This window comes from Scyliorhinus torazame, chromosome 4, assembly GCF_047496885.1.
Source record: "Scyliorhinus torazame isolate Kashiwa2021f chromosome 4, sScyTor2.1, whole genome shotgun sequence".
Taxonomy (NCBI): domain Eukaryota; kingdom Metazoa; phylum Chordata; class Chondrichthyes; order Carcharhiniformes; family Scyliorhinidae; genus Scyliorhinus; species Scyliorhinus torazame.
Window position 1 is genome coordinate 221,842,958 of NC_092710.1, and position 17,518 is coordinate 221,860,475.

At 42.3% G+C, this 17,518-nt stretch overlaps 1 protein-coding gene across 18 annotated transcripts in view; it reads left to right on the forward strand.

Moving 5' to 3' along the window:
• Positions 1-17,518, forward strand: part of fam184ab (family with sequence similarity 184 member Ab) — a 316,427-nt gene that overhangs the window by 261,820 nt on the left and 37,089 nt on the right. For 14 of the 18 annotated variants that reach the window (XR_011940729.1, XR_011940730.1, XR_011940731.1 and 11 more), the window contains 4 exons: positions 4,542-4,688; positions 14,648-14,765; positions 16,703-16,807; positions 16,997-17,205. Coding sequence is in view for 12 of the 18 variants with exons in the window: in XM_072499372.1 (XP_072355473.1) it covers positions 4,542-4,688; positions 14,648-14,765; positions 16,703-16,807; positions 16,997-17,205 (579 nt within the window). In the remaining 6 variants the exon portion in view is untranslated. The remainder of the gene's footprint in view (positions 1-4,541; positions 4,689-14,647; positions 14,766-16,702; positions 16,808-16,996; positions 17,206-17,518) is intronic. The other 4 variants (XM_072499377.1, XM_072499378.1, XM_072499376.1 and 1 more) reach the window with 3 other exon arrangements.

Genomic DNA, 17,518 nt, shown 5'->3' on the forward strand with positions numbered 1-17,518 from the left:
ATGTCGATCCGAGAATATACTTTGTGGACATGGGAGAAAAAATAAAATTATTTCACTCTTGGCCGTCCGAACCTCCATGGGTCTACTCCCCCCATCTGCTCCATAAACCCTTTGGCACCCTCCCTGTCCTAGATTTTGACCGGTCCAATCCTGGATCAATGTATTGAAATCTCCCCCCATAATTAGATTATGTGACTCTAGCTCTGGGATCTTACCTAACACCCATAAATTCCATGTCATCATGTCATCCCAGTTTGGTGCATATACATTCAGGAGTACCACCCACATCCCTTAAAGCTTCTCAGTCACCAAAATGTACCTGCCCCCCCGCGTCTGCCACGATTCTCCCTGCCTCAAATGCCACTCGTTTGTTAATCAGGATCGCAACCCCCCTGGTCTTAGAGTCCAGCCCTGAACGGAATACCTGGCCGGCCCACCAATCTGGTCTGGTTTATAACCTTTAGGTGTGTCTCTTGTAACATTGCCACCTCCGCCTTCAATCCCCTCAGACGCGCAAACACGTGAGCCCTCTTAACCGGCCCATTTAGCCCTCTGACATTCCAAGTAATCAGCCTAGTCGGGGGTGGGGGGCACCTCCCCCCCTCCCCCCGCCGCCAATTAGCCATCACCCGTCTCAGGCCAACCGCCAGCTCGCGTCTCTCACCTCCTCAGGCCTCCGCTGTCCTCGACTTCCCTTTTGTCCCCTAGCAACAGTTCCTCCCCTGTCAGCAGAGCAGCTCTCCCCCCTCCCTCCCCCCTCCCTCCCCCCTTGTAACAGCACCAGAAACCCAACCCCCCATATCAAACTGATCACCTGCGTACCCCCGCACTGTGCTTCCATGAGCTAGCTAACCTAGCCAGCCTGGTAACCCCCGCCCATGGCACCAGACATCCTATCTCCCCATTGTTCTCCCTCCTTCCCCCCGCTTGGACATACATATTCAAAGCATCACAGTCCCCAGTAAACAAACAGTAGAAAAAATCCCTCCACCCAACTTCAAATGGAACAGAGTTAACTTACATTTCTGAGCAACTGCTCAAACATCTTATCACAACGAAAACCAAAGAAAAAAGGAAGGAGCAAACAAAAATAACCCCTTGTTACAGAGAGTACTGCATTTTCAAAACAACACAGAAGTGATTTTGACCAAATCGCCACCTCCGTACCTTCCCCCAGGGTTCAGTGGCCTTAATTTCCTGGTAGCCTTTTGTCCTTGATAAAGGTCATAACTTCGTCCGGTGATTCAAAATACAGTTCCTGGCCCTCAAACGTGACCCCAAGACGCTCTGGATACAACATCCCGAACTTCACCCCCTTCTTGAAGAGGGCCAATTTTACCCTGTTGAATCCGGCTCGCCTTCTGGCCAGTTCGGTGCCCAGGTCCTTGCAGATGCGCAACTCCCAGTTCTCCCACACGCAGCTCCGTACCTGCTGGCCCACCGCAAAATCTGTTCCTTATCCAGGAACCGGTGCATTCGCACCACCTTCGCCCTTGGCTGTTCATTCGCTCGCGGCTTCCTTGGCAAGAGCTCTGTCCACTCCCAAGGGCCGTGTAAATGCCCCATTTCCCAACATTTCCAGCATACTTGCCACATATGCCCTTGCATCCAAACCCTCACTGCCCTCGGAGGCCGACGATCCTCGGGTTCTGTCTCCAGGACCTGTTCTCCAAGTCCTCCAACTTCTCCTGCAACCTTTTCTGCTGGTCCTTCATCAGCCCCACCTCAACCTCCAAAGCAGTTAAATGGTCCTCTTGCTCAGACACCTTTTCCTCCACCTTCTGAATCGCCCGTCCATGGGTTTCTAGACCCTGTTCCACCCGATCGATCCATGCTTTAATCGGGTCCAGCGTATCTTTCTTTAGTTTGGCGAAGCTCTCCTCAAAGAACTTCACCAGCTGTACCGTCGACCACTGTGCCACTGAACCAGGATCCTGCGACTCCGCCATGCTTTCCTGCGCTGCCAGCTCTGCGCGTGTCTTCCTTGCTTGACTATGTCTCCTTACACGGCCACTTCTAGTCCACTGCTCCATACACTGGTGGGGGATTTCTCCTCACTGTCACACTCTCCACCGATTTAACAAGTGAAATTCCAAAAAAACGGGAGAAAAGGTCCAAAGGTTTCATCACAAGCGGGAGCTACCAAATGTGCGACCTCCTACTCCATGGCCGCCACCGGAAGTGACAAATGCTGATCTTACCAGCAATGCTCACATTCCTTGAAAGAACCAAAAAAAGGATAAGTTAAGAAGGCTGTTTTAAAAGGCGTGCAAATTTCGTTGGCTTTATAAATAGGGAGATATTAGGAAATTAGGCCCAGAAATGGAGTCCAAGATGCAGCAGGCAATTTAGGGGTTAAATAGACTGCAGACAGCAAAGTCGGAGGGATACGCCCAGAGCTTGAGATAGTGGCAATAAGGATGCCCTGGATCTGCAAGGATGCTCTACTTAAGATCCATTGTCGTTTGGTACAAACCTGTATTACCAGCCATTATCCCATCACAAAGTCTGATGACCTATTTGTTTGTCAAAGAAAGGCTAGTTGCATATGAATGGCACAGCTCTGTTCTTTTGTATAAACAGGAGTGGGCAATCAGTCAAGATAAAGATAAGGGATTCAAATCTGGCAACCTCAGGGGAGCATCTTTGTTTGAAGGGTGGGAGGAGCTTAGTGAGAGAGAGAGCTAGAAATGCTGTTTTGAACAGTTATAGGAGAAGGCTGTACAAACCGATCAGAGAGGTCATGAACGTGACCACCAAGGCAAGCATTGGAAAAGGGGACAGAACAATGTCCATATCAGAAGGAAAGTTGCTTCTTAAATGCATGTGAAAGTGGCATGAGAGCTTTATGTTCTGTTACAGTGATGTCTATTGGGAACTAGTGTATTAAGGTTAAGAAACGGCATGTAATTTGTTAATGTTAGAGCTGAAGTAAAATATTGTTTTAATGAAGTTTGTTTATAAAATATACAAACCCTATTTCTTATATTATCTTCCTGGAACAAATCGATCTTTCTGCACCACATTAAAACTTTAAAACATTGCGGTGCCTGGTTCAGTTCGTTAGCCACTGTTGAGAGCTGACCACGCATCTGTAACAATAGAGGCAGTGCTTTCAAAAGCAAGGTGTTTATGTTAAATTTTTATGAAACACTGATTAGATCCCAGCCTCAGTATTGTGACCAATTCTGAAGTTCATACTTCAGGAAGGCCTTAGTGTGGATAAACAATTGCTAGAATGGTACCGAGGATAAAGGATTTCAGTTGACTCTCCCTGCACTTAATAAGTGAAACTGCTTCCAGTGGTAGGAGATAAGGGGTGGACATCAGAAATTGGAGCTTAAATAAGCCATTTGGCCCTTTGACCATGCCTTCAAAAGGACCATAGTTTATCATCTATCTCAATTCCACCTTCTGTACCCATCTTATTTAATTATTTTTGTACCCAAAAATATATTAACCTCTGTCTTAAATATACTCTGATTGAGCATTCACAGCTCTCCGGCATAGAGAGATCCAAGGATCCAGAACACTAGAGTGAAGATGGTTTAAGGGATTAAGGGTTATGGTGTTCGGGCCGGAAAATGGAGCTGAGTCCACAAAAGATCAGCTATGATCTCATTGAATGGTGGAGCAGGCTCGAGGGGCCAGATGGCCTACTCCTGCTCCTAGTTCTTATGTTCTTATGTTTCCTCATCTCAGTCCTTAATGGCAGATCCCTTATTCAATGACAGAGACCCATGTTCCTGATACCAGAGGGAAACATTTCTCAGCATCTGCTCTGTCAAGTCCTAAAATGTTTTCATATATTTCAGTTAGACCATCTCTCATCCACCTAAATGTCAGGGAATATAGGCCTCGGACAAATTGTTCATTCCAGGGAACAGTCTAGTGAACCTTCATTGTAATCCCAGAACAGCAAGTATTACCCTTCTTAAATAAGGAGACAAAAAGTACACACAATACTTCAGGTTTTACCTTAACAATGGATACTAAGATTGTTTTACTCTTATACTCCAATCCCTTTTTGTAACAAAACAAATATCCCATTTACCTTCCTAATTGCTCACTGTACCTAGATGTTAACTTTTTGTAGTTCATGTACATTAACACCCAGGTCCCTCTATATGCAGATTTTCCAGTCTCTTACCACTCAAAAAATATTCTGCTTTTTTATTTTTCCTCCCAGAGTGGATAACTTCACACATTGCTACATTATAATCTGAGGACATAGATTTGAGGTATTTGGCAAAAGGACCTATAGTGACAAATTGGGTGGGAAATTTAGTGGAGAAAGCTAGGCAATAAGCACCAACAGCAAGGGAGGATTGCAGAAAAATTATTAAAGTGAGAAGGTTTGGGCCTGTTCATGCCCTAGCTCGCTATGAAAGGTATGGCAAACATTTACATTGTCTACTTTTTTCCTATAGTTACCTGAGGCATTCTAATTGCAATAATTTAAATAATTAGATTTAGCTTTATAAGTTAGTGGCTATTAAATTAAGCTGGGAGTTAGCTTCACTTTGTCTCTTTTTAAACAGGACCTATGAACAGGACATGATAAAGAAACAGGAGAAGATGATAAATGAAATGACTGCAGCCCACCTCCAGGAAACACAGTGCATGCTAGCAGACTTCACCAAGGCTCAGGAACTCCTGAAGGATAAAATTTCTTCTCTGGAAATCTTGTATGTTTTGTAGCATTTTTAAATCATCATTTAAGGACCTAAAGCAAATAACTCTGGCATTAGTATTATAAAGGGTACTGATTAATCTTCTATTTAATATTTGAGTGAACATAGAACTTGATGGAAATGTCAGAGAAGGAATAGACCATTCATTCCTCAAGCCTGTCAATTCAAGGAAACTATTTTTCACTGGAAGGGTGGTTGGAGTCTGGAATGAATTCCTGAGAGGGTGGTGGAGGCAGGTGTGATCGAGGTATTTTAACAGGGAATTGGATTGTTATCCAAAGAGAAAGAATGTGCAAGATTACAAGGATAAGACATGGAAGTGAGACTAGGTAGAATGCTCTTTCAGTGCTGACCTGTTGGGGCGAATGGCTTCCTTCTGCACTGTGAGTAGTTTCCTTGTAACTACCCTATATAATCATCTGAAATACCAAAATTACATCACCCTTACCCTCCTGTATTCGAGTGAATTCAAGTCTAGCATATGCACTTTTAAATCTGGTATAATTTTGGTGAATCTGTGCTGATTCCCCACTATGGCCAGTACATTTTTCCTGTGGTGCAGTTCCCAGAATTAACTGAGTTCTAACCAGAACTCTGTACAGCCGTAACAAAACGTCCACTCCTTTGTATTTCAGCTTTCTTGAGGTGAAAGCTATCATTCCCGAGGCTTTCTAAATTATTTATGCACACGGTAGCTAGCTTTTAGTGATTTTTGCACTTGGACCCTTAAATCTCTCTACTCCTTCACAGTTCCACGTTTCTCGCCAATAGCAAACCTCTGATCTAAATTATATCCAAATTAGTTGAGCTCACACTTATCCACATGGAACTCCCATCTGCCAGTTTTGTCCATGCTTCCTGCATCATTTTGCAGCTTTCTGCTTCCATCCATACTATTTACTGCGCCATCTAACTTTTTGTCAGAAAAACATAAACTCCTGGATGCGAGAGTAGACCACACAAACCTACTCTGCTGGTGTCACCAGCAGACTAAGATATACAGCAACAAAAAGATACACAGCACTTTATTCCACCATTCAAGTCATTAAAAAATGTAATGTAAATCTGAGACACCAGTAGAGATCTCTGAAGGACACCACGAGTCACATCCTTTCAGTTTCAATCTGCATTATCCCTAGCCTCTATCTCCTACATTTTAAACAATTCCCTAACCAAGCCAAGGGGTTGCTTCCAATTCCAGGTGTTCTAATTTTTATTAAAAGTCTCTTCTATGGAACTTGTTGAACTTCTGGAAATTCATGTAAAGAAAATCTGTAGACATTGTTCACATTTAACACATATGTTGCCTCCTCAAATAAATTGGTTAGTTTTGATACATGTGACTAAGTCTTTATAAGTCCATGTGGGCTTATTGATCAACATATATTTGTTCAGATGTTCAGCAACTCTGTTGTCCCTAGTAACAGATGCTAATAATTTCTTCACAACTGACATTAGACGAATAGGTGTATATTTTTCTAGTTGATCTCTTGTGTGATGAGGAGTATTATTAACTGAACATTCTAATCACTGAATCTGCACTGAATAAAAATATAAGGGTCTTTTTTGGAGTGGCAGGTAGTGACTAGTGAGGTACCATGGGGATCAGTGTTTGGACCCTGGCTATTCCCAATATGTATCAATGATTTGGATGAGGGAAGTAAATATCACATTTCCAAGTTTGCCAGAGTATTATTCAAATGGTGATAGATTGGTAAATGTTGAGGCTCAAAGGGACTTCGGTCTCCTTGTACACCAGTCACTGAAAACAAAAATGCAGATGTAGCAAGCAGTTAGGAAGGCAAACGGTATGTCGGCCTTTATTGAAAGAGGATTTGAGTACAGGGGCAAGGATATCTTGCAGTTGTACAGGGCCTTGGCGAGGCAACACCTGAAGTATTGTGTGCAGTTTTGATCTCCTTGCCTAAGAAGGATATACTTTCCATAGAGGGAGTGCATCAAAGGTTCACCAGACTGATTCCTAGATGGCAGGATTGCCATATAAGGAGAGATTGGGTCGACTGGGCCTATATTCACTGGAGTTTAGAAGAATGAGAGGGGACCTCAATTTAAACATATAACATTCTGAAAACATAGACTGAATATCAGGATGATTTTCCCCTTGGCTCGGGAGGAGGCGGGGGTGGGGGGGGGGGGGGGGGTTTGCGGGGGGGGTGGCGGTTGCCTGGAACAAGGAATTTCAACCTTAGGCTATGTGGTAGGCCATTTAGGACTGAGATGATGAGAAACTTCTTCACTCAAAGGGTGGTGAACCTCATCAGGGTCCAGCTGATATTTTATCCAATGGACTGACAAATTCTCTACCACAGAAGGCTGTGGAGGCCACGTCACTGAATATATTTAAGAAGGAAATAGATAGATTTCTAGATACTAAAGGTGTAAGGCGGTCTGGGGGAGGAGCATGACTATGGCATTGATATAGAAGATCACTATGGTTATATTGAATGACGGAACAGGCTCGGGGGGGGGGGGGGCGAATGGCCTACTCCTGCTCCTATTTTCTATGTTTAACCCCATCTAAAACAAAGAACAATACAGCACAGGAACAGGCCCTTCAGCCCTCCAAGCCTATACCGGTCATGATGCCACCCTTGGCCAAAACACTCACCTCTTCCTAGTGCTGTATCCCTCTATCCCCATCCTGTCCATGTATTTGGCGAGATGCGTTTTGAACATCGTTAATGTGGCTGCTTCCACAACCTCTCCTGGCAGCACCTTCCAGGCACTCACCACCCACTGTGTAAATAAATACCTTACTTCACACGTCTCCTATAACTTTGACCCAAGGACCTTAAACTTATGCCCCCCCAGTAACTGACCCCTCCATCCTGGGAAAGAATGCCTGCCCATCGACCTATCCATGTCCCTCATAATAATCTTGTAGATCTCTATCAGGTTGCCCCTCAACCTCCGTCATTCTATTGAAAATAGTCTGAATCTATTCAGCCTTTCCGCATCGGGCAGTACTGTAGCATTGTGGATAGCACAATTGCTTCACAGCTCCAGGGTCCCAGGTTCGATTCCGGCTTGAGTCACTGTCTGTGCGGAGTCTGCACATCCTCCCTGTGTGTGCATGGGCTTCCTCCGGGTGCTCCGGTTTCCTCCCACAGTCCAAAGATGTGCAGGTTAGGTGGATTGGCCATGATAAATTGCCCTTAATGTCCAAAATTGCCCTTAGTGTTGGGTGGGGTTACTGTGATATGGGGATGGGGTGGGGGTGTTGGCCTTGGGTGGGGTGCTCTTTCCAAGAGCCGGTGCAGACTTGATGGGCCGAATGGCCTCCTTCTGCACTGTAAATTCTATGAAATAGCTAACACCCTCCAGATCGTGGTACAGTTGGTGTACCTACACCCCAAGGACTGTAGTGGTTCAAGAAGGCAGCTCACCACCAACTTCTGAAGAGCAACTAAGGATGGCCAATTGTCATGTGAGAGTACCTTTAAGAAATGGGTGTTTATAAATGGGTGTGTATATAAATATCTGTAGTGAGAGTACCTTTAAGAAATGGGTGTTTACTGCAGTGATGTCAGAGAGTGGGTGGAGCTGGGCTGTCTGTCAGCTTTTTACTTTTGTTTTTGTTTGCTGCAGGTTTTGTTTTAGTTTAGTTTTCAGAGCTGGATAGCTGTAGTCCCAGCCAGAAGGTGTATGAATCTCTCTCTCTAATCTAAAGACTGTAAATCGATCCTGGTGATTTAAAACTAATTACAGTAATGACTTTAACCTGATGTGCTTCTGTTTAAAGATTTTTTTTAAGTCTTCTGGATGTTAACAGGACAGCTTGCGGATTACTTAGTGTTGTATTCTTTGGGGGTTGTATTTGAATTAATGGTTGCTAAGATGTTTACTGTATGTTTTAAAAAGGTTAACAGAGTTCATAGAATAAACATTGTTTTGCCTTAAAAAAAATACTTTTCCATTTCTGCTGTACCACACCTGAAGAGTGGGCAGTGTGCTCCCCATTCCACAATCTATCAAAAGTTGTGGGTCAGGTGAACTCCATGCTACACTTCGGGGTTCTCTAAACCCTGGCCCAAAACACTGGCTGAACCAGTGACGCCCACATCCCGTAAATGAATATTTTTTTTTAAAACTCCTCTACACCCTCTCCAAAGCTTCCACATCCTTCTGGTAGTGTGGTGAGCAGAATTCTGTGCAATATTCAAAGTGCAGCCTTACCGAGGTTCTATACAACTGTAGCATGACTTGCCAGTTTTTATACTCGATGCACCGTCCAATGAAGGCAAGCATTCCATATGCTTTCTGGACTACCTTGCCCACTTGTGTTGCCACTTTCAAAGACCTGAACTCCCAAATCTCGCTGATTGTCTATTCCTCAGAGTTTTGCTATTTACTGTATATTTTCCCTCTATGTTAGACTTACCAAAATGCATAACCTCACATTTTTCCAGATTAAACTACATTTGCCATTTCTCTGCCCAAGTCTCCAATCTATCTATGTCCTGCTTATCCTCTGACAATCCTCAACACTATCTGCCACTTCACCAACCTTGGTGTCATCCACGAACTTACTAACAAACAAGAGGCCCCAGTACAGATCCCTGTGGAGCACCACTGGTCTCAACCTTCCATTCAGAAAAACACCCTTCTACTGCTACCCTCTGCCTTCTGTGACTGAGCCAGTTCTATACCCATCTTGCCACCTCACCTCTGATCCCGTTTGATTCACCTTCTGTACCAGTCTGCCATGAGGCACCTTGTCAAAGGCTTTACCGATGTCCATGGAAACAACATCCACTGCCCTCCCCACATCAATCATCTTTGTTACCTTCTCAAAAAACTCAATCAAGTTAGTGAGGCACAAACTCCCCTTCACAAAACCTGTCAATCGCTAATGAGTCTATTTGTTTCCAAATGGGTATAAATCCTGTCCCTGAGAATTGTCTCCAATAATTTACCTACTACCGACGTAAGGCTCACCGGCCTATATTTTCCTGGATTATCCCTGTTACCTTTCTTAAACAGCGGTACCACATTAGCTATTGTCCAGTCTTGTGGGATCTCACCGAAAGACGTGTTATTAGGTATTTTGGACATTCTGAATTCTCCCTCTTTGTACCTGAACAGGCGCCGGAATGTGGCAACTAGGAGTTTTTCACAGTAACTTCATTGCAGTATTAATGTAAGGCTACTTGTGACAATAAAGAGTATTATTATTAAAGCCAATGAGAATGCAAAGATGTCAGTCAAGGCCCCAGCAATTTCCTCCCTTGCTTCCCTCAGTATTCTGGGGTAAATCCCATCCGGCCCAGGAGACCTTAATGTCTTTTAAAAGACCCAATACCACATCCTTTTTGATGTCGACATGACCCAGACTATCCACACACCTTACCCAAGAATCATTTTCCACAAAGTCCTTTTCTTTGCTGAACACTGATGCAAAGTACTCATTTATTACCTCGCCCATTTCCTCTGGCTCAACACCATAGATTCTCCCCACTGTCCTTCAGGTGGCCAATCCTTTCCTCGGCCACCCTTTTGATTTTTACATATGAATAAAAAGCTTTGGGATTCACCTTAATCCTACTTTGCAAAGACTTTTCATGACCCCTTCTATCCCTCCTAATTTCCCACTTAACTACCTATCTAGGCCGAAGGGCCTGTACTGTGCTGTAATGTTCTATGTTCTACTTTCTTTATACTCCTCAAGGGTTTCGACTGTCCCCACCCTTCTAGACCGTACAAAAGCCTTTTTCTTTTTGACAAGGTTCACAACATTCCTTGTTATCTAAGGCTCCCTAAACTTCCCATATTTATCCTTCGTTCTCTCAGGAATGAGACTTTCCTGAATCTTAATCAACTGTCACTTGAAAGACTCCCACATGTCCGATGTTGATTTACCCTCCAACAGCTGCACCCAATCCAAATTCTTCAATTCCTGTCAATAGTTATCGTAATTTGCCTTTCTCTAGTTTAGCACCTAAAGGGTTACCTCATCCCTATCCAAACGTACCCTAAAATGTACGGAATTTTGGTCACTACTCCCACAATGTTCCCCCACTGAAACCTCAACCACCTGTCCAGACTCATTTTTCAATACCATGTCCAGTACTGCCCTTTCCTAGTTGAACTATCTATATATTGCATCAAGAAGCCTTAGTACACCTTACAAACTGTCCCTCAAACAAGCCCCTAGCACTAATTGAGTCCCAGTCAATATAGGGGAAGTTTAAAATCCTCTACCACAACAGCCCTGTTACTTTTGCACCTATCCAAAATCTCTCTACATATCTTCTCTCCTATCACTCACTGGCAGTTGGGGGGCCTGTAATAGACCCCCAACATTGTGATTGCTCCCTTCCTGTTCCTGAGCTCTACCCAGATTGCCTCATTGTATGAGTCCTTCGAGGTGTCCTCCTGCAGTACGGCTATAATATTCTTCTTAACCAGTAATGCTACTCCCCCACTCCTTTTACATCCCCCTCTATCTCTCCTGCAGCATCTATATCCTCCAACTTTCACTGCCAATTCTGCCCTTCCTTTAACTGATTCTGTGGTAGCCACAACATCATAGTTCCAATGAATTAGTGCTCTAAGTTCATCTGTACCCGCTATACTTCTGCCGTTGAAACAAATACACTTCAGACCACTGTGTTTGAGCAGACAGGGTGATGTTGTTGTTCTCTATTTCCCCTTTTCAGTTATTACACCACCTTGGTGATTGGAAGGAAAATAATCAGTTTAGGCTCCCACTGCTATGTTGGAAACTACATGTAGGTTGTTACTTGAGCCTCGGACGTGGCTGTGATTATTATCTTCCCTTGTTTAACTTCTACTCCCTGACTGAATCGCCCCCACCAAAAGTGTGAAAAGGCTTCCAATACACGATTGAGGCATATATTTGAGAAATAGTCACTTAGAAAGATACTCAAGAGATTCTGGCACCTTTACTATATCCAAGTATGCATAACAGTTCTGGAAAGGAGACCAAGTATGACATTACATCAAATGAGTATGTATTTATTTTTCTTTCAACTTCACTCTCTGGCAGATTGCCAAACTGGTGTCAGAATTTAATGTGGTTTTCTGCTGCATGCTCCTGAATGTTGGTTATTTTAATAAATTAACAGTTGAATTCACTGCAGATCCCTGTTACTGTGTGCAAGTAGAATCATTTTTTATCAATTGTTTTGACTGAAGTTAAACCTAAACAGTAGGATTTATCTAACATTTGTGTTGTGATTATGGTCTTTATTGAGATTTTTAATCCTCCCTGCTTGACTGATACTGGCAGATGGAGCCTTAACAATTGCTTAGAAATCTCATGCCAGTGTCCTGCTCTCATCCTGCGGTATTCCATTCTTTTGAGAAGGCAGGAATAACACCCAGTTCAACACACAGGGTCCTCCTTAATATGCAGATTGAGCTCTGAAGACCTCATCAGGGTCCAGCTGATATTTTAACCAATGGTTTGACAAAGAAAATCGTATAACGTTTCACCTGGTGAACCTGTTGGTAAAAAGAGTTGGGGCCAGAAGAGGCCGAGACAGTGAGATTTTATTTAAGTTTCTTTCATTTTCCTTATCAAGCCAAGAAGAAGATGAGTGCCCAGCCGACCTGGAAGGAAAATTTAGTCCTTCCAGTGCTGAGAGCCTCTCTACCTGTTAAAACATGATGCAATCCTAAAACACAGCTGGCTCACTAATGTCCTTAATAAGGAAGGAAATCTGCAGTACTTACCTGGTCTGGTCTGTTGACTCTTAAAACTGCATTCAAGGGCAACGAAGGATGGGCATCAAATGCTAACTTGCTAACCATGTTCACGTCCCATGAATGAATAAAAAAATCTCCCGCTGTACAACTTGAGTTCTGAAGTTTGTTGTTTTGTCCTGGTGCCAGCATCTTACCACCCAAATTTCATAGATTTCATAGAATTTACAGTGCAGAAGGAGGCCATTTTAACACCTGTCCACCAGCCAGCTACGTCTACCAGCTGATTTCAGACTGGCAACTGACCAGGTCATACAGGTGAAACGAAGAAGTTAAAATCACCGCAGCCCAAGATCAGGGAAGTTTACCACCTACCTCAACCTCTGCCTATCCGATTTTCACCCAAAGTTAAAATTGGTATGTTGTCAAGCATGCAGCCTCATTTATTTTGATTACAGAAACACCACAAAGGGGATGCTAGATAAACATATGAAACAGGAAGGAGTAGTAGCATATGTTGATAGGGTTACCTAAAGGAGTGTTGGCGGAGGTTCATATGGAACATAAACACCAGTAATTGGTCAAATGGCTTATCTCTGCTCTGTATGTTCTATTTAATATTGAAATTCTCTATTTTACATTGTTTTAATTTGTTACTGACAATATCAGATTGTTAAGCCTAGTAATTACTTATTTTATTAGGCTAGAATAAAATTGTTAAATGGAGACTGATACTTACACACCAAATATTTTCAATTTTCCTCAATGGTATTTGTGACACTTGTATTTCCAGATGTATAGGCAATTCCAGCAAAGGGATTCCTGATCCTGATTATGGCTAAAATGTATAATAATTAGAAAGAAGATTAAATTCACAATATTTTACTTTTACAGCTTTATATGCTATGTTTGCTGCTCCCAAATTCTGGCTACGACATTTAAAAATTCAGTCATTTTAGATGTCATTACATATGCTACACACAGATTAAAATTGCATTTATTTACTTCTATTCATTTGTCAAATATGTCTGTACGGAGGAAAAGAAAATAATCTCCAAAGTGGTGTTAATGGACAAGAGGATACTGATGAGTTTAAGTTTCATCTTTATCGAGAAACCAACTGATCTGTACACATTTCAGCACCTTTACCAAAACAATTCTCATTCATGAAGCAATCGTATTATGTGAATTTTCACCCCTCAGCTGCAACCTTTCCCGCTAACTACGAGGCCACATTGCAACCCGGAAGTCCCTATGCAAGCCACACACACACACACACACAAGTGGATCCTTTAAATTGCTGCATAGTGGCACACTGAAATAGGCTTTTAATCCGATTTGAATTGGATGATGGTTTCAGTTATTCATTATTTACAGCAAGATTTTATTTGCATTTTTGAAATGTTCCCCTTATGCAGCTTAAAAAGAAATTAGTAGTAACATAAATCTGGAAAATACCGGAGAATCCAGGCCCCTGTATATTAGGGTTGTAAAACCTCGTTGACAATGCAGTTATCTTTTAAAGTGAAACTAAAACTGAAGTCCTGAACACACAACTGCAGAAATATAAATAAGCTTAAACCTAAAGCCATATTTTATTCGTAACACCCACTAAAACAAACATAAATTACTTAAACCCATATCTATTTTCTAGCAAGTGGAATTTGCTTTTCTTAATTTATCAATATCCTCAATTTAGTTTTACTTTTGATCCACAGATTGAAAAATCTGATGAATCTAGATAGAGTGGATAGGCAGACAGTATTCTCCTTGGTTGAGGTGTCCATCTGCAGGCTGATTTAGGCTTTTAGATCTTGAGTTTACCTGCCGACTTGGGGCAAGATGTCAGAGGTTTTGAGGGTATTGAAAGGAATTTTGTTTATCCTCATGAGGATGGTGTAAATCTGGAACTCGTAGCTTGAAAGGTGGTAGAGGCAGTTCAAGCACCATCGTTTGCAAGGCAACGGTCCAAGAACTGGAAAGTGGGATTAGGCTGGATATGCCTCTCTGTCAGTCAGCGCAAACACAATGTGCCAAAAGGGCTTCCTCCATGCTGTAAATTTCTATGATTGAATGAAATGTTTCAAGACAAATGTGCCTTTGCTTTTTACGTTTTTGTTAGTCAAACTGTGGTGGCTTTGTTTTTTTGAATCTCTGATTTCCTGCTTGTGCAAAATGTAAAATTCAGATCTAGCAAGTTCTAAACTAACAGAATCCTCATTCTTCATACGTAAACTTTGATAAATATGGTTGTATTGTTCTAGATTGGAAGAAGCTGAAGAAAAGTACAATAACAGGGAATCAAGACAAGAGGACCTACAGCTGATCACTGAGTTAAAGGAAATGATCTCGGAAAGAGACCAGCTCACAAAAAAACTAATGGTGTGTATTTATTAGTTTTAAATATCGGGTCTGACGTACATTTAAGCAAAGGAGGAAAATTGGATATTCTACTTGTATAGACTAGAAGAAGGACTTATTTTTGCAACAAAATCATGATTATCGTTTACAGTTGGGTTGAAAGAAAGGAAGCAACGTTTTCGCTTTCTAAGCCTAATTTTTTCAACATTGAACTTCAAATGTTTAAATTACTGTTGACCAATAGGTGACTTTTAATTGAATTTATTTCCAGTTGTACTTTGGGAAAACTAAAACCATTGTATTTGACTCCCGCCACAAGCTTCATTTCCTACCTACTAAATCCAAAGACCATCACTGACCTCCCCTCACTGTTGCTGCCCCATCCTCCCAGCCCATCTATGGAAGAAACCATTATCTGTGTTTTCTCATATTCAGACTTGCGAACCAAAAGTGGGAAAAACCTACTTGACCTTGTCCTCACCAAGCTACCTGTCACAGATGTATCAGCCCATGACAGTATTGCCAGAACTGGCCATCGCAGTCTTTGTGGAGACAAAGTCCCGCCTTCACAACGAGGAAGCCCTTCATTGTGTTGTGTGGCACTCCAACCCATGTACAAATTTAAAAATTAGGTCTCCCATCTTCCACCCTTTGTAAACGTAAGCCTTCAAGACTCTGTTCCCCATTGACTACTCAAATCATGTCCCATTTGCCTACAAATCCTCTGCTTACAACCTACATTACCTCTTGATTAAGTAATGCATCAATTTTAGATTTCTCACCCTGATATTCAAATCTCTCCTTGTACTCGCCCCTCCTTTTCTCTGTAGCCTCTTGAAGCTTTCCACTCATCTCAGCTTCAGTATATCCAGCATTTTATGTTTATGTCAGAAATGGGGATATTTGCTAATGGCTGCCCAGTGATTAGCTTAATTCATAATTCCTCAGAAAATGAAGCATTCCTGGCACACTGGTAAAAAGACTCCGATGACGTCCAGACGTGATAATGGTCGCGCAAGTGTCAGGCAATGACCTTTTCCAATAAGAGGTGATATAACTACCTCTCTTAAACATTAAATGTGGTTACAATAATCAAATCCCCAACCATCAACATGCTAAGCATTACCATTGACCTGAAACAAAACTGAACCAACCACATAAGTGTCGTGACTTCTAGGGTCAGGTCATAGACTGGTAGTTCTGTGAAGAGTGACCCACACCCTTCCCAAAAAATCGGCAACACCTGTAATGTATGAGCCAGTAGTGTGTTGGAACCTTTCTTTCCTGGATTGGAGCAGTTTTATTACTGTTCGAGATGTTTAACACCATCCAAGACAAAAGGTGGAATTAGACTGGGTGGCTAGTTTTTTTTTCCTTTTTCGACCTCGCAGGCACAATGGAGTGGCTTTTTCAGACCCTCTTACTGGTGGGATGTTCTGGTCCCGTCAATGTCAACGAGGATTTAAATGGATCACTGCATCTGCCATAGGGAAATCTGCTGCAATGGGGCCAGAAAGTCTTGCTGGATGCGCTGATTGGCTGTGCTGTAACTTTTCTCTGGTTTTATGGATCTAAAAAGGTCTTCTTCATCAGCAGCCTAGCCACAAACTTAAAACATGCAGTCCATGCTTTGGCTGCCTCTCCTTAAGTTGGCTAGGCCCGAAACTCTGGAATTCCTTTCCAAAGCACCTCCATCTTTTTCTCTTTCTCTCTCTCTCTCGCTTCCCCCCCCCCCCCCCCCCCCCCAGACTATATTTAACATACTAACATTTTAATTGGCCAAGGTTTTAGTCACCTGCCCCAATATCTCCCCCTTTGTCTTGATGCAACTTTTTAAGTATTTAAGCTCTTCTGTAGCACCTTGGAATATTGTACTATGTTAAAAGATATTACAGCAAGATGTAACAGGGAATAGTTACAGAATGCATATTTTAATATTTGATAATTACTTTTAATAGGATGACAAAAAATTTTACCAGCTTGAGCTGGTGAACAGAGAAACAAATTTCAACAAGGTTTTTAATGCAAGCCCTAATGTCGGAGTCATCAATCCTCTAGCTAAGGTTTGTTTCATAGGAGTATTTATTTTGTAATCCGCTTAGTATCCTGTAGTTGCCTACAGTTTGTGTTTACTATGTTCAAGGTGAATAGCTTTGATCATCTATATTCACATTGTTGATTTATTAAACACATGAATAATGAACTTACTTTGGAATTAATATTTGTGTTAAATTTTCTTGTTTCTATTGCAGCAGAAGAAAAAGAATGATAAAATTGCAAATCGCTTTGTCAGTGCCCCAAATCTAAGTGCGTTGGAATCTGCAGCAGGGGGAAATGGACAACATCAGCAGCACAACCGCCTGGAGCCAATTCCAAATTCCCCTGTTCATGATATTGGGTTCAATAGCAACAAGCCTCTACCCCAGCCAGTAGCTCCAAAAGAGGCAAAAAGGTTTCTGAGGTGAGTATCCACCTCCAGGTTTATGGCATGAAGAGACATTGAGTCTAGGCCATTATTTCCGAGAGTTTAGAAGAATGAGAGGTGATTTCATTGGAACATAAAATTCTTAAGGGGCTTGACAGGGTAGATGATGCGAGAATGTTTAGCCTGGCTGCCTTAAACTGGGGGGTCACAGGCTCCGATTAAGGGTTGACAATTTAGAATGGAGGTAAGGAGAAATGTCTTCTCAAAGAGTTTTTGAATCTTTGGAATTCTCTACTTCAGAGACATGTAGATGCTCAATTGTTCAGTACGTTCAAGATAGGGATTGTTA